This window comes from Colias croceus, chromosome 22 (assembly GCF_905220415.1).
Source record: "Colias croceus chromosome 22, ilColCroc2.1".
Classification (NCBI taxonomy): domain Eukaryota; kingdom Metazoa; phylum Arthropoda; class Insecta; order Lepidoptera; family Pieridae; genus Colias; species Colias croceus.
Window position 1 is genome coordinate 2,477,294 of NC_059558.1, and position 25,074 is coordinate 2,502,367.

Consider the following 25,074-nt stretch of genomic DNA (forward strand, 5'->3'; position numbering starts at 1 on the left):
AAATTAATATAAAGGTAGGTACTTAAATTGAAAAATGAAACAATAGTTTATAAAAATCAATTTATTCTTATTAACTATGATGTAATATCACAAATATGTAGTATTTCAGATATAATAGAGACCTAGGTACAGTCTTACCTATGCACTAGTATTTTATCTACATTTATCTAAATAGGTACCTACAAGAGTATATATTTTTTAAACGATTCAATATTTAATTTTGTAAGGCTATAAAGCAAATTTTAATTTTGTAAAACAATAATTAGGTATCACAAACATCCGAAATCAACTTTGGTTCTATACATAATTTAAAAAACAATAATAAATAATGATATTGTATGAGCCTCAGAGAAAACCTTAATATTATTTGGAGATTCATATTATTAAATGCCTAGTATAATTTTATGTTTCAGCAAAAATTATTCACAGTAAACTTATGTGATTTGTTAAAATTCTATAATTCAAACATTGAGTTGCTATGTACTACGTACTAGAGAGGACACCGCTACTACACTATGTATTTGTAACAGGAGTTAGAGTCAATCGTCTCAAACAATTTTTTTTTTTTTCATTGATTGGTTTTAATTGATAAGTTTATTCATTTTTTTAATTAGATAAACAATATTTAGGTATTTGTTACATTGATTGGTTTTAATTTATAAGTAATAAGAGGCAGAATATCTACAAAGTGTATGACTCACTAGCCGCCACGCGCCGCCCCGCTTGTCGCACAAATTTTGTTCGTGGTCTCCTCTCTATACGTAGTAATAATACTCAATGAATTCAAATTAAAATCAAATTTAGATTAAAAAAAGGAAGGAAATAAAAAGAGTTGATACAACAACAAATAAATATAGTAATTATTACTTGAGTGACAGGGACAGAGCTATGAAAGCTCTTTCTATCTCTCTCTATCGCTAAACTGACCAGCAGTATAATGTCAGTCCCCTGATAAACAAAAACTTAACAAAATAATTTTACTACACTATTTTTTCTAAAGCTTTGATTAACAATTTTCTAAACTTAGGAATATTCAATTACACAGAAAAATAGTTCGTGAATTTTGAAACTTCTTTGAGAGTAATATTTTAAGATCGCGTCATGGCAATACCGTCACGTCATGGAGTAAGGCGACGATTTTGGTATCTTTGAATGAAGAAGTTTCACTTTTGACACGTGTGCTACTTTTTTCGTATCCATGCAATCTTTGTTTTAACTTTTAACCAACGACCGAACTTTTTTTTACTTTTCATCTAGAAATATCTATGAAATCACAGCCTAATATTCCCTTGAACTATATCATCATATAGTTTCTGTGTTAACGGCACGTATTTTCCCGTTTTCTGATCCAAAAAGTACAAGGGATCATTGAAGATATTTCTATTAAAGCCTTGTTCAACTAATTCCTTCTTTTTTAATTTAAAAGTAGCTGTTAAAGGTGGTTCAGGAAGAATTCTAATGAATAATGGTCTTGCGTATACAGGGAGAGATGTTTTCAACCCTATTGCTAAAGACTCAAAGTCTAATTTCCTTTCTGGATCAGCGATGGCTGCCATGCCCGCTCTGCCTTCTACGTTTGGTATCTGTTGAAACAATATAATAAATAAAATTTTTGAGATAGAAGCTTTGTTTTATTTAAAATTTTGGCTTTGGTTTTTTTTCTTCTCTTTGTGTATATGGTAGATATTTCAACTGTGATAAAAAAAATCATCTTAAATTTTAACAGTCAATTTTCACTGTGGTCACTGGTCAGTCTTTATCATTAATCGGAATCTAAGTATAATTATTAATGACATTTAACGAAAATATGATCATGGAGGAAATTATACCTAGTCACCGATAATTTTTATTAGGAAAAAAATTAAATAAAAACGTACTGATAAAAGTAAAGTCAAATGGTCATATTATAAACAATCAAATTAAATGAAAACTTACAGCAACTCCATACACAACAGCATCCTTCAAGCCGATCAGGTTACTGATAACACCTTCAACTTCTGCAGTGGACACATTTTCGCCGCGCCATCTATATTACAAGAAAATAATATTATATTTAAACTATATTAAGCTATTGCATAGCTTCTATCGCGGGCCTTCAAACAGGCAAAAACCTCACGCTCGCAAAGGAAAAAACCTCACGCTCCCCACTCCGACGGGCGGAGGTGTGGCTTGAAGGCATAGCATGCAATAGCGCAACCGCGGCAGTCCCCGAGTGACACACGTCGTTTTTTATTACAATTCAGAGTGAGATTTAAAAATATCTCTTACAACATGAATTCTTGAATAAACTCGCTAAACATATTTTTTCTTTTTTTTTATCAAAGTTATCTTTTTCGCATTGCCGTGCACATATACTATAATTAAAAATTAGGTAAATACGTAATAAGTATAATTACATTTGGAAGCAGATATTACCTACAACTTTAACTTTCAAAAATGCCTCTTACATTCAAATTTCCTATTGATTAATTAACAAAAAAAGCTTACCTAAACGTATCACCAGTCCTGTCTTTAAAATAGAAATAGCCATAATGGTCCATGACCAGTATGTCCCCTGTGTTGAAATAACAGTCCCCTGGCACTCTAACGTCGCGGACCATTTTCTTTTCCGAAGCCGTTTTATCTGCGTATCCCGCGAACGTAAGAATCGCCTTTTTGGCATCTATTTTGCCTAATAGTAGCCCTGGGAATGTTTAAACTTCTGTTATAGTTATGCTCGCCTGGTACATAGGATTGTATTTATTTATGTAACATAAAATTTAATACTTGTAATAAAAAAAACACATTTAAAATATTTTTAAAAAGTGAAATTCTTGAGGCACGTTGAGTGAAAAATTTCAAGGTCGCGTCATGGCAATACCGTAACGTCATGGAGTAAGACGATGGTATCTTTGAATCTTGCCAAAGAAGTTTCACTTCTAACACCTGTGCTCCACATACACGCATTTTTTTACAAACGAAAAAGAAGAATACTTTAAAATAATTTTAAAAATGATAAACCTTACCAGGTTCATGCGGGCCACAAGTAATGCATCTACCATTTGCATCTCTAAGAATTTCACCTGTTATTTCATCACATCTAAAAAGAAAAAACCAGATACTTTACATTGACAGAAAAAAAATAAAAAATGGAGTAGGAGCAAAAAAAACTGCGATTTAAAAACATACTTGACCAATGTTAGAGGGTAGATCGATGACACCATACGGCTGAGAAACCCAATGGCACCTACTTTGGAGTCTAAATTCACTGTAACAAAGAAATACAAATTAAACCATACTAAAAAATGTACTGTATTAAAATTACAATAGATTTCTTCTAAGTACGCTCAAAACCAATGCCCCTGCCACACTATGCTCCTCGCGCTGCCGTTATTCGCCGCGACATTCGCCGTTCATCAAAAATTAACAGACAGACAGACATTCATACGAATAACATAAGTCTAATCAATCATCAATAGTGTCACAAAGCATTTCATAAGAAGGAATGATTATAAATTTATTACTTTACATTAATTAATCTAACGAATATAAACAATAGGCGAAATAAGTATGTCAAGGTTATTATGAATCAGCATGTATACCTATGATAGTCTGATGCAGCAAATTTTCGACACGCACAACATGACATAGGTATTGCTTTTTGGAAAAAAATTATAAGACAGTAAAAATATTTCTCTCGATATTAATGTAAATAAAAATCTCAAAGATAATAAATAAATAAAAGTCTGTCTGTTCGTTAAAAACTCCTTCGCACCTATTTTAATTCGGTTTTTATCAATGGTTAGTGTAAGGTTTAGAAAAATCGTACAGCTTTAGTAAATAACTATTTAAAAACACGAGTAAAGCCACTCACAGAAAGCTAGTTAACAAAAAAAAAGCTTACCCAAATTACTATTCCCCTCCGTAGCTCCATAGAACTCCAGGACCCTCTCAATATTGAACCTCTTAACGAATTCCTCCCAGATCTGTGGACGGAGGCCATTGCCAAATATCACTTTTACCTTATGAGCCTTATCATCAGGCCCTGGCGGTACTGCTAGGAGATATCTACAGATTTCTCCTATGTATTGGGCAGCCTGGAAGAAAGATTGTAATTATTATTTATAACAAAACTATGTGTTTACAATTGAAATATTTAAACAACGAATTGTCATAACCACAAATTGATAACCAACAATTTGGTTAACAATTTGTCGAAAGTTTAAAATTGAAGTTAACAATATTAATGGTATAAAATAATAAAAAATGACACTCGCAAAAATATATAATGTTAATGAAAATTTTGTTCTTGTGGGAAAGTAAACGATATAGGCATAGGAGAAAAATACGCATGCCATTATTTTTGAATTCTCAATATATTTTCAGATAAAAGTTCAAAGAAATATGCCTAAACAAGACAGATAATACTAGCGAGTACCTATATATTTTAATAATGAAAGTGATTGAAGATTAGTAACAAGTTAACAGTTCTAGCACCATAGAACAAGAAATATTTAAAAACATGAAAACAGATTTTCATATCTTAATTTTATTAACAGAAAACACTTACCGTACACTTATGCTTCACAATATCCCGCCAATAATTACTAGCGGAAAACTTCTTTCTTAAAGCAACAGTACATCCCAATACGATACATTGGCCAGCTCCTAGTACTCCACCAGCTGTGTGGTGTAAGGGCAATGGATCGTATATCACTTCGGAAGACGAGAGCCATGCGGAGTTATGTACTCCTAGTGGAATTAGGAGGTATCTAGAAGAGAAGAGAGCAAAATTGTATCCTATTTTGTTATTTATAAAGCATAATTTGCTTTCTGCCTATCTGTCATATTTAGCAAAACCAAAAAGATTGTCTTGCTTGTAATAATGATTTTATTGTTAAGGGCAGACTGGATCGTATATCACTTCGGAAGAAGAGAGCCATGCGGAGTTATGTACTCCTAGTGGAATAAGGAGGTATCTGGGAGAAAATACATCAGAATTGTAACCCTATTTTGTTATAATATAAAAAGTATAATTTGCTTCCTGGCCTGGCTATCTGTCATATTTAGCAAAACCAAAAAGATTGTAAATTACTTAAAATATTATGATTTTATTGGGTTACTCCACCAGCTTTATGGTGTAAGGGCAGATTGGATCGTATATCTCTTTGGAATACGAGAGCTATGCTGAGTTATGTACTCCTAGTGGAATTAAGAGATATCTAGGCGAAAATAAATCAAAATTGAATGAAATTAATTGGGTGGTTTTCAATTTAAGTGATACTCTTCTTCAGTTCATAATTAAATAATTTAAAATATCAATTATGTACCTAGTTGTAAAATTTAAAAAAATCTACATTATTCTTCTATTACCTACTATTTCTCCTGTTTTCATTTATAAATTATGCTAGAAACAAAAACTATATTAATTAGTCTTTGCAAACTTTATAAGCATAATTAAAAAAAAAGACGTGTGGCACGCGGGGACTGCCGCGGTAAAGCTATTGCATGCTATGCCTTCAAGCCACACCTCCGGCCTCCGCCCGTCGGAGTGGGGAGCGTGAGGTTTTTTCGTTACAGAATTTCTCGATTCGGTCCCCGCGCTCAAGGCCCGCGATAGAAGCTATGCAATAGCTTAAAAACTATAAAAACATGTAATTTGTAACGCCATATTAATATAATCCTACCTTATGTTCGTGATTATCGCTGCCTTGGGAAACCCAGTAGTTCCACTTGTATAAATATACAGCAGAGTATCCCTAGGTTTAGCTGGTTCAGGGTCTACATAAGTTTCTATGGACATTTCTGTGAGTTCTGAAGATAACGGTATGGTGTCTTGAACAATGGGAGCATTTTCTCTATCCGGGGAATTAAATTGGAATAGAGGTATGTCTGGTATTTCATGCTGGATCGATTTTATAGCTGGAAAAAATATGAGAACAACGTTATTACTTATTACAATAAACTATTCTAGCGCTTTGTGATATAAAAACATATTTATTATTTACCATTGGTATAACTTCGTGAAACATAAAAACGAAACTGTTTATATATCAAATAAGATGAAACCGAAAAAAATACTAGACAGTGGTAACTTGTATATAAATAATAAATGCTAAATAATTGATAATTCATACAAGCCAAAAATGATACTAAGTACAAACTCGAATTTTTGTCACAATATAAGTATATAAAAAAGCCGTTTATGAGTGCCATTACGTTTCATAGATAAGATGTGTGGATTTTGAGATCTCATATTACAAAAAAACGCACAAAACTCATGTCAAAATACCAAAAATAATCGATTAACAATGCAAATCATTGCATTATTGTGGCATTATTGTCCTTTGCCCACACTTGTATTGACATCAAATGTACAACATCTCAATGAAGCAGTTAAATTTTAGATGCCCGTTCGCCCCATATAGATCAATTGAACCAAATCTAGGGGTGCCCTTGGCAGTCAAACCGCCTGTTATCCAATTACGTCCAATAAGTTAAAGGAACCTATGTATCCTGTGCTGATAAAGGATTGACGTAGAAACTGTCTAACATTGGTTATAAGCAAAAGCTTGATTGTTGTTGTTTGCTCCAAACTCTCGTCGACATATTTTTGCGATAACTTATTCTCATAGAAAATATTATGTTCTTTTGTTACTTATTGTAAGTTTACCCTTATCAGTTGAAATAAATTCGAAAGACGTTTTGCGAAGATAAGCGTAGTATAGCTTAATCTCAAAGGATGCATTTGTACCAGAAATATGAACCTTGCAATACATAAAACCGGTTGATAAAAACCGCAACCAGTATCCTGCCAGTAAACCTACACCTGGGGATATTCCTGAGTTTCTTCATTGAATTAAACCAGATTATTGTTGTGTAGGTTACTTAAATTTGACTCCGATTTAATAAATTTAGTTACAGATTAAATACTAGTGTGTTATGATCTGAATGCGCAAAGGCCGGGGTCGGGGCCTTTTGTTTCCAGATAGTTTACGCCGTGAATTGAACTGACTGACAAATTTATATAATACCACTAGCTTTCCGCCCGCGGCTTCGCACGCGTTTTCAAAGAAAAACCTGCATAGTTTCCGTTCCCGAGGGATTTCCAGGATAAAACCTATCCTATCTCTCAAGTTGGATCAAACTGCACATGGTGTGCGAATTTTATTATTATCGGTTAAGTGGTTTAGGCGTCCATTGAGGACAAACATTGTGACACGAGATTTATATTATATATTAAAGAGAAGAGATAATAATTAACCATGGCTGGTTATTGCAATCATAATATGAATTTGCCTGTCAGTTGAATTCATCTGTCTGGAAATAAGAGGTCTTAGTAATATGTAAACTACATAATGTTAATTGAGTGGTATTAGTTTCTGAGTAATGTGTAAGGTTTTAATAGCAAAAATATAAGTTCTAATATTATATGATCGAAATCGCTAAATAGATACTTACCATCAGCCATTTCATCCCCAAACACGACTGCTTTACACCCAGCGATCCTTAAACAGTAAATCAACTGGGCTCCTCTTAAATTCGTATTCACCAATGCTGTAGTAACTCTTAGCTTTGCCAACCCAAGCCAGAGGAAGACATATTCTGGTTGGGTTTCCATGAAAAGGGCTATAACCTCCCCCCGCTTGAAGCCTTGGCGCTTGAAGTACCAGGCTATGCGGTTGCTTAGTTCGTTACCCTGTAAAGTTCAGAACTGGTCAGCTTGTTAACACCACTAAATTTACACCTATTGCTAAATTTGGTGGTGTACATAACTGAATTCAAACATAATGCCAAATTATCAATTTTGTAAGTAAATATATTCGATTTGGTGTACGTTGTAAGTCTTTTTAAATAATATACAATTACGATTATATCCAGAATAATAAACAATATTTTTTATCAAATATTGAATTTCTCTAAAACTTTTTATTTTCTTTAAACAAAATTATCTCCTTTTACATTAATTCGCTTAGCTTAGCTTTTGCATATCTACACTAATATTATAAAGAGGAAAACTTTGTTTGTTTGATTGTAATGAATAGGCTCATAAACTACTGGACCGATTTTGATGAAATTTGGCACAGACTATCTTTAGACCCTGAGAAAGAACATAGGCTACCTTTTATTGCGAAATATGTACCACGGGCGAAGCCGGGGCGGACCGCTAGTGCAATATAAAGCCAGATGAACAGCTCTTTTCTTTCAAAACTAACCTCACGGAAAGTAATAGCCCGATCGTCCATAACAAAAGCTTTCTTATTGGGCGACATCTTGGCCACCTTTTCCCAACGGCTGACCACCGTTGTGCCGCATTTCTCCCATACCCAGATCCTGAACATCGTGGCTAGGAGAACACGGAGACCTCTGTAAATAGGGTTTTATAAGCACAAATACTTTATAACAAAAATAATGAAACGTCGCGTCGCGTCAGCCAGGATAAAAGCAAAGTTTGTTGATCTAAAAATGTGTTGATGGCACAATTTATTGATATATTTTAGTGTATTGTGCACCATTATTGAGGTTTATACGATTATCCGAAAATTGAAATAATTACCATTTTGAGAGGTCATATTTTAAGTGTCCAGAAAAATTTAATTTTTCCTTTTACATTTTCAGTTATAGTACAAAAAGCAAGGCAACAAGAATGGCAACAAGAAATTCGACATGAACCAAGAAACTGCACTGTTTCGAGGCACTGGGCCGCTACTGACAAATTTTGAATTAAGTTTGGATTTAATTTTGATTGTTATCATATTATTTAAAAAAATAATATAGGTACCTATGTTAGTTTGTATAGGTACATAACTAACCATAACAAATGATGTATTTTTGTCGGGGTGAGCTATAATAATTACCTATATATGTGTCAATTCACAATTTAAACTAGCTACATTGTATCATTATGTAATCATGATGCATGCAATCAATTAGCCTTGTCATTCAATAAGGGTAACAATCGTTGCGTAACTAATCACATACATTATAGGCACTAACTCCTAGATATTTCTGGTAGCTTGGTTTCGTATTAGGGATACGCTCCTTCGACTTCGACTTCATCCAGGATAAAAAAAAATTGTTAATAAAATGTCTCAAAGTCCCAACAAAATGTGAACAGTCTCATTAGACCAAAAGTCAACTATGATCCCAATCTAAGTTATGAGTGATCTTTTTTGTTGGGAAAAATAATAAAAGAAGAATAAATGAATATTGTCTTCATGTCCCTAAAATTTATGAAATACTAGCTTACCGCCCGCGGCTTCGCCCTCTTTGTCTAAAACCTAATAAATTATATACTAAAACCTTCCTCTCGAATCACTCTACCTCTCTATTAAAAAATACCGCAACAAAATCCGTTACGTAGTTTTAAAGATTTAAGCATACAAAGGGAGATAGGGACAGAGAAAGCGACTTTGTTTTATACTTAGACATAGGGACATAAAAGAGAGATTTTTTTAAACTAGGTAAGTATTTTATTTTTATACGCAGCCAGTTACAGTTTACTAATTATTTGTTAATGAATAGTAGTTTATTTTAATAAGGCCATTATGGAAACAAATATGACCTTTTTTGTAACACGCTGCAGATTATAACAAGCAAATTCCGACACGCTATAAGCCATACTAATATTATAAAGAGGAAAGGTTTGTATGTATGGTTTTCACGCATAAACTACTGAACCGATTATAATGAAATTTAGCCAACATAGGTAACTTGGATTAACACATAGGATTTATCCCGGAAATCCCACGGGAACGGGAACTATGCGGGTTTTGCTTTAAAAAGGGGGGCGAAGACGCGGGCGAAAAGCTAGTACTTATGTATTTACGTATGATTTTACGTTGTACAGACTAAATTGGCTAAATAGTAAATTTGCCTATCTGGAACTATTATCTATCACACAAAAAATCTATCTAGCACCTAACGCAATATTTATTCGGATACCTAGCCCTCTAGATCCTCTACTTTGCAGCTTTAGTGTATTACTACTTCTTGGGACATCCTGTATAGGTGTAATATTTACATATTAGCTTCCGCCCGCGACTCCGTCCGCGTGGATGTCGGTCTTCGCGTGCGCATGGTTTATTTCTCCATTTTGAGTAACTCTGACAATGTCATAAAAAAAAATTTAATCACATATTTGGGTTTGATATCGATCCAGTAACACCATGGGGGTGTTACTGTACTATATTTTATTTTTTCAATATTTTCAATGTACAGAATTGACCCTTCTGCAGATTTATTATATTATGTACTAGTGGTTCGCCCCGGCTTCGCCCGTGGTACCTGCATGTTTAAACTATCCTATCTCTCAAGTTGGATCGAACTGGACATGGTGTGCGAATTTTATTATAATCGGTTAAGTGGTTTAGGAGTCCATTGAGGACAAACATTGTGACACGAGATTTATATATATTAAGATAAGAAAGATAAGATAAGATTAAGATAAGATAAGATAGGCATACAGATTTTCAAAATTCTCGAGTCCTACGAATTTAATCATCAATTATATCAATATTCAATTCAATTATCAATTTAATTAATATTCAATTTCAATTCAAAATTCAATTCAATTTAATTAATATTCAATTATAAATCAATAATTGTGCAAGTTTAATAAAGTAAGTGAATAAAATTAACAAATAAAATATAATTTGCGTTTAGTTCAACCTCACAGTGCATGGTTCATTTTTTATATTATTTCAAAACAACAAAATCGTCTTCATCTATACATATAATAAATCTGTAGAAGGGTCAATTCTGTACATTGAAAATATTGAAAAAATAAATAGCAGGGTGTTACTGGATCGATACCAAACCCAAATATGTGATTAAAAAAATTTTTGTCTGTCTGTCTGTCTGTCTGTATGTGAAGACATCACGTGAAAACTAACGGTTCGATTTCGATGAAACTTGGTATAATTATACCTTATTATCCTGGGCGTAAAATAGGATACTTTTTATCCTGGAAAAATACGTAGAAAAAAAATAATCTTAATTTTTCAGTTATCCATAGACGTTGTTCTGTAGAACTGCGAACACACGTTGCGTATTATTATAGGCCTAGCCGTATTTGGGTCAGATAGATATTTATAAGATGTCATTGTCAGAGTTACTCAAAATGGAGAAATAAACCATCCACGCGAAGACCGACATCCGCGCGGACGGAGTCGCGGGCGGAAGCTAGTAGATAATAATATCATTCATATACATACGTATAAACCGCTTAATGAAAAGCCTAGGCTATTAACGAAACGTCTGATTTTATTAGTCTGTCATGTCATGTCAGTTCAATTTATATGACGTTCAATTTAAATTTTATATTCGTACCAACAAGCGATGCATTTTCTAGAACTAAATTGGGAACACATGAACCCTCTGCTATCAATTATAGACCCCAACAATGCCCAAGGTTACAAATTCCAATGGCCACCGGACGACACACATTATACCAGGATAGAAGCGAATGTAAGAGGTGTCTGTAGTGCGCAATAGAATGATTGGTGATTGCATACCTATCGGTCGAATTTGTATTTAACATAATGGTAAACAATACGAAATATTTTGACATAACGGGGCAAAGTAAAGTAAAGTCCTTCCAAATGTAAAAAAGGTAAAAAGGGATATTATTTTAAACAGGGAGGTATTATACCCTGTGGATTCTACTGTTTTTCTTGGATTGACACTAGATGAGAAGTTACAATGGGGGGCCCATGTTGCCGCCACCGCTGCTAAGCTTAGTTCAGCTGCATATGCAGTTCGAAGAATAAGGCATCTCACCGATGTAGACACGGCTAGATTGGTTTATTTTAGCTACTTTCATAGCATTATGTCCTATGGAATTCTTCTATGGGGCAGGGCTGCAGATATTGAAACTATATTTATATTACAGAAAAGAGCCATACGCTCTATATATAATTTACGTGCTAGGGACTCACTAAGAGATCTCTTTAAGAATACTGGTATCCTCACTGTACCATCACAGTATATATTTAATAATATTTTATATGTACACAAAAACGCAGACTTACACACAAGAGTAGGAGATAGACACTGTTATGGCACAAGGAACAGAAATAAAATTGAAATGCCATTTTACCGGTTAGCTAAAGTTAAAAATTCATTTATGGGTCAAGGTATACTTTTTTACAACAAAATTCCTCATAGTATTAAAGAGTTTAGTAGTGCTAAATTTAAGAATTATGTAAAAAACGTCTTAGTTCAGAGAGCCTATTACAGCATTAAGGAATATATGGAAGATAAAAACCCATGGAGGGTTGTCGCGTGAGAACCGCAGGACAGTTCTTTGGCATATTATGATAATATATACGTACGGTTACTTACATATTTTGTAAAATTAAATTGTAATACTGAAATGATTTAAAAGAGCAACTATGGAGTTTCTTGCCGATTCTTCTCCATAGATACTGCTTTCCGAATCGGTGGTAAATGATAAAAATATGTATTGACGTTTCAAAAGTGCTTCTCGAAGAAGTCTAATTGAATAAATAAATGTTTGAGTTTGAGTTTGAGTTTGAAAGGTTGTATGCTAAATTATCTTACGATTTACATAGTTGTTGGTTTTATCTTCAGCGATATTTTCTTTTTTTGAAGTGAAACTTCTTTAAGCGCATTGGGAGTAAAATTTCAAGGTCGCGTCATGGCAATACCGTCACGTCATGGAGTAATGCGAGGCTTGGTAACTTTGAATCTTGCTAAAGAAGTATCACTTCTGACACGTGTGGTCGGTAGTCGGTACACACGCTCTTCTTTGTTTTATGTGCATTTCATATATTATTTTCATTGTTGTATATTTTTTCGTGATAATTTTGTTTCAAAAAAGATTTAGTATACCTAAGCCTCAATTCGAAATTTAGTTTTCGCTTTTTGTTAAGGTGAAATTGGGTTAGGATGATTCTTAAAATCTACCCTTAGGTCGGTCTTTTGTTTCTCACGCCTATTTACCAATTTCTAACTAAGTGACGACGTGCTCGAACGGTGAAGGAAAACATCGTGAGGAAACCGACATGTCGAATAATTAAAAAGTTCGACGACATGTGTCATCCAACACGCACTTGGCCAGCGTGGTGGATTATGGCCTGTATCCTCATAGGAGGCCCGTGTCCCAGCAGTGGGAACTTATGGGCTGATGATGATGAACTAAGTGACTACATTCATTTACATTTAACAGTCTTTTATTGCATACCTAGTACGTTTCTTAGCTATTGTAGTAAAACCTCATCCGTTAAACTTTAAAAACAAGGGAAGTGACGAACGAAAAACATGTTGAACAAAAGCGGACTTTGCACCCACGAAGTACTAGGGCACAATAATTTACAAGAGACAGGTGAACTTTGTACGATGTTGCGTGAGATAAGATCCCGTGTGTATGCCCTATTGTAGTCCTCCTGTGTATTCCAATTTAAGTATAACTGTCCTGCTCTAACGAATTAAATTACATATTGCATCTTTTTCATACGGGAAACAACTGAAGTAATCAAATAATAAAGAATAGTGCTATATTTCAACGTAAAACATTGAATTGTTCAGGCCGTAACTATTGGAAAATCCGTTCGTAGCAGGCGTATGGAAACTTTAAATTTCAAGTTTGACATAGCACAAATCTGTAAAACTGTTGCTTTCTTATAAAATACTAGTGGTCCGCCCCGGCTTTGCTCGTGGTACATATTTCACAATAAAAGGTAGCCTATGTCCTTTCTCGGGTATCTCCATTCCTAATTTCATGCAAATAGGTTCAGTAGTTTAGGAGTGATTGCGTAACAGACAGACAGACAGAGTTACTTTCGCATTTATAATATTAGTATGGATTAAATAAATAAATATTAATTATTAATTAATCAATTCCTTCTTCTTTATATAAAATCACTTAACATTTTTGTAACTTGAATGTTTAAAAATTCCCGTGTATGAAATATTACAAATCTTTTAAAACTATTGTAATCAGTGGATTTGGATCAAAACAAGGGATAAAGAAGCCTTATTATAGTTTTATATTCATGTTGGATCACACAATATTAAAAGATAATGTGTAGGTATCGGTAATATAATATGGCTTCTAAAAAAAATGTCAATTGATTTTATATAGTCACGGATTACGAGTTCATGAAAATTTACAGCTAGTTTGAGATAATAAATATAGTTTAGGTTTTGACGAAATCTTAATATATATAAATCTCGTGTCACAATGTTTGTCCTCAATGGACTCCTAAACCACTTAACCGATGATAATAAAATTCGCACACCATATTGTGCAGTTCGATCCAACTTGAGAGATAGGATAGTTTAAAGCACAAAGCGGGCGAAGCCGCGGGCGGAAAGCTAGTATTCATATAAATGTTTAAATCGCTTTATAAATTAGATTATAATTAACTTACTAACATTAATTTATAATCTCTGTGTAAATAAATGTTTCTTTCTTTCTTTCTAATTGTTTCAAATAATCGTAAGACTTAAGAAATGTTCGTTCTTTACTTTTTAAGACGCTCGGTTTAGATGATATTAATTTATATAGTATCAAAGAGAGATTTAAATATAAATCAAAAGGGTCCAATGTTCAAACCGCTCGCCGCGTAATCGATATTTCCTAAGTCGAACGCTTTCAGTGCATTGTTGCGCACATAATGTCATCTGGTTTGTTCTGGTCTAACCGCACGTATAACGTTACCCAGTTTATATTTCACACTTGAAGTCATTTAGACAGCCTGGGCCGTTAATTGAGCTAATTCATGAAACGATAAATGGGAAGAAATACGGATATTTTATTCAGTATAGTACCTTCCGCCTTCGTACGGTTATTTATCGTGTGCATGAAGTTATAATATAAATTTTGTATTTATTTTCTAAAGGACTATCTATAGTTATGTATTACATATTAATATTGAATCAAAGCCATGTCTGATTAACCTATAGGTACATGTAAAGGCTCACAATGCTTTCGCGCGTGTATAGAAGTTTTCATTTCAAAATCATGATATTACACAAGCTTATTTTTACTGTAGGAAATATACGTAGGATAAGTTATGATAAAAACTTACAATAGATCCCGGTAAAGTGTCTTCCTCCATATATAAATCCATTGATAGCGGTCTCCGCTCAGTAAGTAAACTGTCAATATCGCGACCACGGCCAATACAAGTGGATAAAGTCGAACCGCCCAAGATATCACGCAGCCTACGATAGTGATCAGTATGAGAATTAACCCCTTGCGTTTCTCTGCTTCTTCAAAACGAACTTCTGTCTTTTCTGCCATCCTGGTAGGTACGTTATGTTGCGATGCTCATAGTTTTGGGACTTCTGCAAAAATTAAATTATTGGAAAAAAAATGTTGGTAAACCAATTAAAAACGATTTTATATACTTAAAGAAGCAGTACAGGGTCTTTCCTTGCTTCACTACTCACTAGATGTTATTTTTAGGTTCCATATCCAAAGGGAAAACGGGTCCCTATAATAACTGAAACTTCGCTGTACGAAACTAGTCTGTCTGTATGTTTGTCCATCTGTCACCAGGCTGTATGTCACGAACAGTAATTATTTTCGTTTCACGAGTATCTTCTAAAAATATATAATATAGTAATTCCTACTAACTACTTATATATAAATACTTACATTTTACAAAATGTACATTTTACCAAACATAATTTAAGAAGGAAAATGATATAAGAAATATCGACCGCTCAATGGACAAAAAATTATCTCAAACTCATCATGACCTCAATACATGTAAATAATGGCATGTCCTAAAAAGATTTTAGCTAAGTTGAACCCCCGTATTATATAGAGGTCATTCACATTATCACTTCATAATATTAGTAGGTAGGTCCTATCTACATAACATTTTATATATTAGGTATTTCGTGTAAAATTTTAATTAAACGAATACTTACAGTTACAAATAGGTAGGTAAGTATCTATCTATGTATAATATTATGTACATATGTATCTATAATATCCATCAAAATTACGTACCTGCCTTCAATTTTATATTATTTGCGCACTAGTTATACAAGAAAATTAATGAACCTTAGTTAGGTACCTACTTTTACATTAAAAGCATCCCAATTTTTTTTCCCCAATAAGCCCCCAATTAACTAACTACGAGTAGGTAGGTAGGTACCTATCTAAAAAAAAGAACCCCGCGACTTTATGTTTTATTCAAGGTTTTTAAATGGATTAAAATTATTCACACAGTTTTTTATTATAAAATATTGTTCCTAGGTCCTATAAGAAAATTACATTTCCTAATTAGGCTTTAATGATTCAAGTGCTTGCTAGAAGTTCAAAAGTTTAAAGTTACAGTAAAACTATTTCGTACGGTAAAAACATTAAATGGGTACCTACCTACTAACTGATTAAATAATTTTATACCCAAAATAATATAAAAACAACGGATATTGTAAAACTGATAAAACAAAAGTAGTAAACTGTAAACATTATTTTTAACGACGTGAACGTCAATAAATAGTAATAAGACTTCTCTATGTCAAAACATTAACCAAAAAATTCAAAAAAAACCAGTCACCAATCTCTCAAATTAATAATAATATTATAAGCACATTTACAATTTAATTTAGCAAATATACTTACGTAAATTAATTATATTTTCTGCTTGCAAACACAAAATATCACTCCACAAACTAATAACCAACTGACAACCACCTGACAACTACCGAGTACCGTCCATGAGAGAGTGGGGTGAAGAGGAATGACCGAATGAATGTGTAGTGATGTGCATACGATACCGGTATCGATATTTCGTTATATCGGTTTTTAAGAAAATGTAGAAAATATGGTAAATCATAACGTGGTAAAATTTTAAAGACATTTTCTATGAGTTATATTTTACATTCTGTTTGATACAGAATATTATTTACAAACAAAGTGTAAAAGAAGACAGTTTCTGGTATTGATTGATTTAACCAAATAAAAAAAATCGAAATATTACATACAATAAATGTTACAATTTATCAATAAACTCTTTTCGTCTCGTTAGAGTGAAATATATCTTCTATAAAACCGGTACTTTAGAATAACAGTTAATACACAGGTTAATATCTCGTCCTAACATCACTATGACTCCTTTATCAACCCACTTCATTCATTACCGGTTCGATGGTAACCTAATATTTTATAAATTATATATTCTATTACCTACGTCATAAGGTTCAAAATAAATGAAATAATAATTTACACCAGATCAAAACAGAGTTATCTATAGTGTAATAAATAGAGCTTATATTTGATTAGCAACTCATCTTAATTGTATTATATTGTCGTGGAAGATAACCTCTTCGTGAAACCTTGTTCAGACTAAACCGAACTTTAATAAAATGTCATAGAATTCAATATCATATTTTGAACACACATTTATAATTTGACAAATCCGTTGCATGATGCCACGCTTCTAACACACTTCTAACACAGTTGACAGATATATACTTTGTGCTTCTAATTTGTTTACATTGTTATTCCTATATTACTTGCTCTGTGAATGTTATATGTATATCTATTTAGGTAATTAATATGTCTGTTACAAGTTGTTTATGGATAATTAATTACTTAATAGCTTTTGTTACGTTTTGTCTGTTAAGTTGTTAATAATTATTAATTGTATATAAGTACCTAATAGGGAATCAAGATTAGGTACCGATAATGTCACAGTATTACAATATTATTTCCTATTGTAATACTGTGATAATGTTTTGTAGTATTTTCTTATTTCAATTGATTTCTGAATGATGCTGTTTATCGATGGTTTATCGTAGGTACTAAATACCGATGATTGAAATTGCTATAATCAAAGAAATGGAGCAACATATTGTAATAACATGACGTATGGACGGTGTTTAGATCGACAAGCGATCTCTGCCAGAGAACTAAGAATAAAGATAATGAATACCTACCTAGATTTATAAACTTTTAAAAGTTATAGGTATTAAACACAAAGCTTTAGTGGAATTTGTTATATATAAAATCGTTTATGAATAAAGGGATATAAGTAGTTAAATAAATTAACTACACAATTAATTATTATAAGACTTATATTTATTAATTATTTTCTTAAATCTATATCCAATATCCATGTTTTACGAAAAGGCGGAAGAAGGTTGTTATGTTTATACCATGTTTTTCTAGGTCAATTTCTCCTACAAAAATAGCACCTCAACAAAGCTATTAACTTTGTCTCATTCATTCTTAGGCGACTTCGCGACAGAATTTGTTTCACAAAAATATGATGATATCTTAAATTATTGTTTAACCTCTCTGGCTAAAGTCTAAACTCTAAACTATTAGGTAGATACTATGTAGGTACTTTAAACTACAAAAGTTTTGTACACTAGGAACATATTTATTTAATATTAATTATTATTTATCATTGATTAAGGGTAGTTATAAGTAGGTAATATATTATATAAAATTAAAATTAAATAAATTACTTTTCCGTATACGTGACACAGGGAAGAGATAAAGGCGATATTTTTGTTCAAATCACTTTTTCAGGATTTGACCAAATCCAACTTTTTATAATTTCATAAAATTTACATGTAGGTACGCTGTGCATGTATGTTTGTCCGTTGTCGACTATAAGCACAGAGCAAGTAATATAGGACTATAAGTATGTCGAGTATGGTCAAATAATAAAAAATATTTTTCGCAAAAAAACTACGCATCACCTGTATTTATTTTCTTAACAAACCGAGTCTGTATTACATCTACAGTCAGTCCTTTAGTTTCTGGCAAATAGAATACACAATATACAGCTGTTAAGAAGCAGACAACAGCAAATATATAGAAGATTCCTCCAAGACCCAGTGTTGTGACCAGAGGATTGAAAATGAAGAGGATAATGAAATTGCAAGTCCATGCCCATTCCACTGTGATCACAGACACGATGCTTTTTATCTGAAAAAAGAAATAACCATAGAGAACAGACCATAAAGAAACTATCGTGTTTTAGGAAGGGAAGTTTGCTTCAAAATTAATTACTTACTTATGTAAAAAGTTTGTATAAAATAAGTTGCAACAGTTTGATAATGAATCCCGCGGAATGGCCGCGGACGACAGATGCGCTGTATGTTATGATAACAAAAAGAAGTACCAGGACATCATAACCAACCTCAGGTAAGAACACCTCCGCTACTATAACGTAGGGCACCGTGCCAGCGCCAAGCGAGTACGCGATGCAATACGAATAGAGTAGGATAGCGGACACCCAGTGCGGTCCCCAGTGGTATTGGATCTGCGTTCCTAGTACCGCGCAGCAGATGCCGGCTGTTATTGAAGAATAGATAATGAGGGGCTGGAAAAAACAATTCTTATTCTGGTATTTAAATTAAAACATAATTAAATTAGTAGAGAACAAACATCAGAAAATCTGAAAGTAGTTCAAATTGTCCGAAAAACATATTATTAAATGCAAAATGTCATTTTTGCCGACTCTGATAGTAATTTATTGTAGGTCGTAACTCGTAAGTAATAATTAATTAATATTTTAAAAATATTTTTATTCAAACTCACTTTTACTACGGATTATCGAGATCAAAATTATAAAGCGTTGACTTTTTTACATGCCTACATTTTATTTCCACTACTTACATATAAATAAAATAAAGTTCTCTATCTATAGTCTGGATAGTCACACAATACCTACTAACTACTAAGTATAGTTATCACTTATCACACTAGTTATTTATCTATTGTGATAATAGGTAATACTGAAGTAAATAATACAATAACAAACAATGCTTTGAACTAAGTTGAAAACAAATAACTATCATATACATAAGTGCTTAATGAATACACATAAAATTATACTCAGAGCAAAATTTTAAAGATATCAATTAATGCCATTATACCTAAAGAAAATTTTTCGTAGGTATTGTATTTTTTTACTCCGTTATCCATCACGAAATTAGAATTAAATTCATTATTGACGAAATCACCCAAGCAGAAAGATGTACCAGGACATCATAAACACATCGAAGTTTAACCAAAACCATTTCTAATCACTTACCCGTCTTCCCGCCTTGTCTATGAAGAAAGCTGCGATACACCCAGAAACGATCAGCACAATCGCAAAAATAACACTAGATAAGGTTGTGGACACATTTGGTACTGCTTCTTCGAATAACGGCTGGGCGTACACCTGGACAACTACTAAACCTTGGAATATAGATGCTGTGTATAAAACCAAACATAGTAGTAAGGCACGTCGCGTTGATTGAGATTTTTCTGAAAAAAAAAGTGTAGGTAAGTTTAATTTTGCTTAAAAACAAACTTGAAAAATAATTAGCTGATTTACGAAAAAAGTCAATTACAAATGATCTAAAATTAAATTTATATTCACATGTTCTTCTTATTTATGAAATTTTGTCACTTACTAAAAAACTGCCAGAAGTTCAGTTTTTCGGGTTTCACTGGCACTTTTAATACATCCTCGTCAGTCGCTTCATCTGAAAGAATTTTACGTCAATTTGTGAAAATTTTATTTGAATTATTTGAATATGACCTATTTTAGTAACTACAGCAATTTCTTCTCCCCATTCCTCAAACATCTAAAGTCTAAACGATCCAATTTTTTCATAAAAAAGGGTCACAAAGACTTGAACAAAAAACATACAAATTTCAGACGACCTTAGAACCTTTGCTTAGAACCTCCCTTTTTGTTTTTGGAATTTCCTAAATAAATGCTATCTGCAAACTGATTCGTTCAAAAAAGTAAATTATAAACATAAACAAAAGACAAATATTTAAAAAAAAACTTAAAAGAAAAACGTTAATTTTTTATGGGTATTGGATAATGAACGTAAAAACAAAATTTAAAATACGAATATGATTAATTTAATGACCATAACAATCGGTTTTTCTAGATTGCCTGTACATAATATTCTAGTACCAACAGATTAAGTTTACGATGTTTAAATTGATGAACTATCATAACACGACTTATCTTAATAGGTAATCGTAAAACTGTTTGAGTGTAAAAAACCACGTGGAGATATGTATCTGTTTATCTTTTCGGCTAATAATTAGGTAAATTTGTGCGATGTTTTGTTTATTAGTATATTAATGTGTTTATGGGCAAGACATTATAAAGGGGATCATTATAATAATACAACAACGCGGAAATAATGTACCTATAGGTAGTCTAGTGATGTAAAATATGGCACAGTCTAAACTCTGATTAGTGATATTAGTTAACAAACATCATCATCATCTCGATTAAACCTTTTCTATAAGCTAGATTATATTCGTCCATGCTATAAGAAGTAAATATGATAAGACGTAGAAACTAGAAAGTAAAATAATTGAATGGTAGCATACAAAATATTTTTTTTGAAGTGAAACTTCTTTATCGGGGTTGGAAAAAAAATTAGTGTAACATTTTTTCGTTACGCGTGACATTTTTCCGTTACGCGCCATCTTTTTCTTATCCCTACCACGCGTGATTCGACGTATTTCTGTTAAGTTGCATATAGTAAATTTTTTTTGAAAAATAAGTTTCACTTCTTACGTGTGTACACTAGTATACGCACACATTTTTTTTTTTCATTTAGCTGTAAGCAAAATATATCTACGAAAAATAAAATGTAAATAAATTACCTGGAACATGTTCTACCTCTAAATCTGGGTTTAAAGCTTTTCGTATTGTGTCGATTTCTTGCATTACCTCTTTAGAATTGATTTTCACACCTCTATAATAAGAAATAGATTCCGCTGCTTCCTAAAATATTAAAAAGCATTTTTTTCATCACAGTATTACAATATTCTATTATAATAAAGCTGAAGAGTTTGTTTGAACGCGCTACCTGAGATTAGGTCCGATTTGAAAAATTCTTTCAGTGTTAGATAGCCCATTCATCGGGGAAGGCTATAGACTAGGTATGTATATACTATATAGGTATTATCATCATGCTAAGACCAACGCGGACCAACCAAAGGAACGGAGCCACGCGGGTAAAACCGCGAAGCGCAGGTAGTTCAATATTAAAGTGATAAATGTGAAGATTTGTTTCTTATTTTTCATGTCTAACACTTAACAGTCTAAGTCGACGAAACCATACAAAAAAATAGCTTACATGCAAAAAAAAATTCCCGACATTGAAAAAAAAGGATTCAAAATATAAATTAAAAATGTCGTGTTGCACTTTTGATTTGTAAAGCCCAGCAAATCTACGATTTCATGGAAAACATTTGTTGCGCAACAGTTGAACAAGAGTGTTGCTGGATTTTTGTGATTTCTGTTTTGTGAACTGCTTGCGTTCTGTTTATTTTTTATTTAAAGATAGGTATTTGTATTTCTATTATAGAATATTCAACGTACCTTCTCTAAGCCTCTTCTCATCAAAACAATAGGTGATTCCTTCAAAAACCAAGCCAGACTACACCCCAGAGTAGTCAAACTTAAACAAGTATAGTTCAACATGTTATATTCCAAAGAACCTCCCAAAAGGTAGGATAATAGCATGCCAATTCCATAGTAAACTATTACTCCTGTAGTCATCATGCCTCTGATTGTTTCTTGACAAAATTCACAGATAAATACCGGAGCTATGATAAAAATACAGCCTCCTAAACCTGATATAAACATGGCAGCTAGGATACCTTCCACGGTGTAGCATGTTGATACAATTATCCAGCCGATCTATAAGATATCGAAATAATAATAAGTTTAAATTAACCGTCTTCTTATATATGAAAATAATAGTTTTCCTCTCCTCAATTAGAGATATACCTGCTGCATACTAAATCTTAATGTAGGTATAATGTTAGTATCTAATCGCCATATGCCTCGTAATGCATATGCATAACGCTAGTTTCCAATCGCCATTTGCATCGAAACGGCTTGTACGATTTTTATGAAATTTGGTAGGTTGGATGATAACTGGTCATCAATTTAAGTATTAATTAATATCTTTAAAAAATAATACGTTTAAAAACTGCATTTTTTTGTAAATAAAGCTGAGAATATAACCGTTTAACAAATACTCACAATCTGCGGAATCGCGAACAAAATACACGAATACTTCCTTCCCAGAGTATCCAAGAGGAAACCAGCAAATGGAGTGCTTATCAAAGACGCTATAGACGACAGACTTCCAAAGAGTGCCTGCTCTGTTTCCGTCATTGGTCGGTTAAGTGTGGTATTGGTTGAAGCGAACAGTCGAAGTGTTGAAGACGGCCAGGAGTAAATGTACCCAACGTTCATGCAGAGAATGCAAACTAATAGGGAAAAATAGCTTAGTTTACAGAGGATTCGGTATGTTATCATTTACCTACATGGAATTAATGTGAAAAGTACATATTAGGTACTTAATGTTTTGATTAAAATATGGTATGGTGTTACCATACTTACCTAGGTTTTAAGTAGTTACCTAGTTACTTAATATATATGCAAGATTTCCCCACTTAGAAAAAAGGTAATCTACGTAGTTGTTGACGAACTTATTCACAAATTAAATCATTATGGCAAAGATTTTATTTGCAAAATTGGACAAAGAGAACTCTGATTCCTTCTATTACAGGAAGACGGTAGTTGTAACTTGTAAGCATCTACGACTTGCTACGCTACATACAATAGGATAATAGATAAAGGTGTATGAGATACAACAGATGAACAGCTATAATATCAAAAATAAATCACAAATATAGCTCTATTTATTGTAATTTTTATTCAACATACCCAAAGATGCAAACACAGCTTGTCGTAACACAGACATTTTTCCAAAACAAAATTAGGTACAATTCAGTACGATCTTATTACCAAGACGGTTTCAAAGTTAATGATTTCAATTCATCCCAGCATCAAAGATGAGAGTATTTACTATTTAGCAAACATACATATTGAGAAGATTAGACTAATCGCAATTAATAGATACCTTTTGATAACATCAATGCATCGTCAGAATTGTAAACGAAATTACTTACGTCATAAATTGTACATAATACCTATTATAAAAGCCAATCTGCGTATATTCCCTGTTGTTTTAGCATAAAGATATGTAACACAATGGACTCAGATATTTGCTAGCCGCTTGGTATGAGAATTTAAAGAGACGGGCACTTAGGGTGCAGTTATAAAATTAACGAGAATTAGACGAAGAAGAAAAGAAAAACTTAAAAATAAGGTTTATCATTACAGCTTTATTGTATTCTGATTCTAAAAGGTTCTTATACAATAGGTAATATCTTCATTATAATCATATTATTATTTATTTGTAATACATAAAGTTATTTTTAGGGTAGGTTGGTATATAGGTGAGAAGCATAAACTTCCTTTAGCTTTTGGCGTAAAGACTCTATTCGTAGGGTCATAATTATTATTGTGATCATCCTCTGTACCAAGGCTCAAGTTCTAAGAAGTGGTATTACCTAAATACCTACCATCTCAAATACTACAATAAAACTAGAAGAGAATTTATTTACTGACAAACGTTATGGCCATGGTGACGATACACGAATAGACCTAAGTATGTTTTAAGGGGTATTTAATTATGACAATCATAACGAGAACAAGAATCCTTTGTACATACCGAAATAATGTGAACGTAAAAGAAAATCACATTAATAATTACTAGGAAATATAAAAGCCAGTTCAGTATTAAGGGTGCTAATACGGATTTTTACAAAAACACGCTGTCTTTCGGTACCATTTTAACTTAAAGCAATTACACGTGAGAACATAGTAATATCTTAATTTAAAGATAATATATTCAGCTCTACGTTCATCTTATAAAAATTGTACGACGTCATACAAAATTGTCGCTGAAATACGATTTTCCCAGCACAATAATCGCATAAAATGCAAAAAAATGGGGTCTAGAACGGTACCATTTTAAGAAAAGTAAAAGCCTAATCTATCTTCTTACCTATACATTATTGAGGGATATATAGTCCTTTATAGATTATGATAATTTTTTTGTATCTAAATCAAAATTTTATTTCAATTATTAGCTAAATTAAAAATACTTGTCGATTTCTTCATACATTTTTCTCTTGATCGCTCCTCGTCCCAAAAATAAAAACGAATAAGAAAAAGATTATTGTGCATGCACTGTCGTTTTCGTGATTTGAAA

General features: G+C 32.6%; 2 protein-coding genes across 2 annotated transcripts; both read right to left on the reverse strand.

Annotated features, from left to right (window-relative positions):
* Positions 1-724: 724 nt before the first annotated feature.
* LOC123701921 (long-chain fatty acid transport protein 1) lies at positions 725-16,680 on the reverse strand. Its single transcript, XM_045649539.1, has 12 exons — positions 16,586-16,680; positions 15,036-15,294; positions 8,196-8,346; positions 7,441-7,678; positions 5,667-5,901; positions 4,550-4,751; positions 3,884-4,076; positions 3,169-3,247; positions 3,006-3,079; positions 2,488-2,683; positions 1,936-2,026; positions 725-1,583 (listed from the first exon to the last, which is right to left on the reverse strand). The coding sequence occupies exons 2-12, from the start codon at positions 15,248-15,250 to the stop codon at positions 1,272-1,274; spliced, it is 1,986 nt and encodes a 661-aa protein (XP_045505495.1). The 5' UTR covers positions 15,251-15,294; positions 16,586-16,680; the 3' UTR covers positions 725-1,271.
* A 1,678-nt stretch (positions 16,681-18,358) lies between these two features.
* On the reverse strand, positions 18,359-23,785 carry LOC123701926 (facilitated trehalose transporter Tret1-like). Its single transcript, XM_045649549.1, has 8 exons — positions 23,682-23,785; positions 22,992-23,221; positions 22,323-22,643; positions 21,602-21,722; positions 20,380-20,451; positions 20,013-20,230; positions 19,116-19,298; positions 18,359-18,901 (listed from the first exon to the last, which is right to left on the reverse strand). Exons 1-8 carry the CDS (start codon positions 23,716-23,718, stop codon positions 18,662-18,664), a joined length of 1,422 nt encoding a protein of 473 aa, XP_045505505.1. The 5' UTR covers positions 23,719-23,785; the 3' UTR covers positions 18,359-18,661.
* Between the last annotated feature and the right edge of the window lie 1,289 nt (positions 23,786-25,074).

Bases quoted from the DNA above. Each gene is read 5' to 3' on its own strand.
- LOC123701926 (XM_045649549.1), bottom strand. From the start codon at position 23,718: ATGTCTGTGTTACGACAAGCTGTGTTTGCATCTTTGG. The intron at 22,644-22,991 runs GTGAGTATTTGT...GATATCTTATAG, and splicing joins TGTTCGCGATTCCGCAGATT to ATCGGCTGGATAATTGTATC. The intron at 20,231-20,379 runs GTAAGTGACAAA...TTTTTTTTTCAG, and splicing joins GAACTTCTGGCAGTTTTTTA to AAAAATCTCAATCAACGCGA.
- LOC123701921 (XM_045649539.1), bottom strand. From the start codon at position 15,250: ATGGCAGAAAAGACAGAAGTTCGTTTTGAAGAAGCAGAGAAACGCAAG. The intron at 5,902-7,440 runs GTAAGTATCTAT...TATTTTTTCCAG, and splicing joins TGGGGATGAAATGGCTGATG to CTATAAAATCGATCCAGCAT. The intron at 4,752-5,666 runs GTAGGATTATAT...CTTCTCTTCTAG, and splicing joins GCGATAATCACGAACATAAG to ATACCTCCTAATTCCACTAG.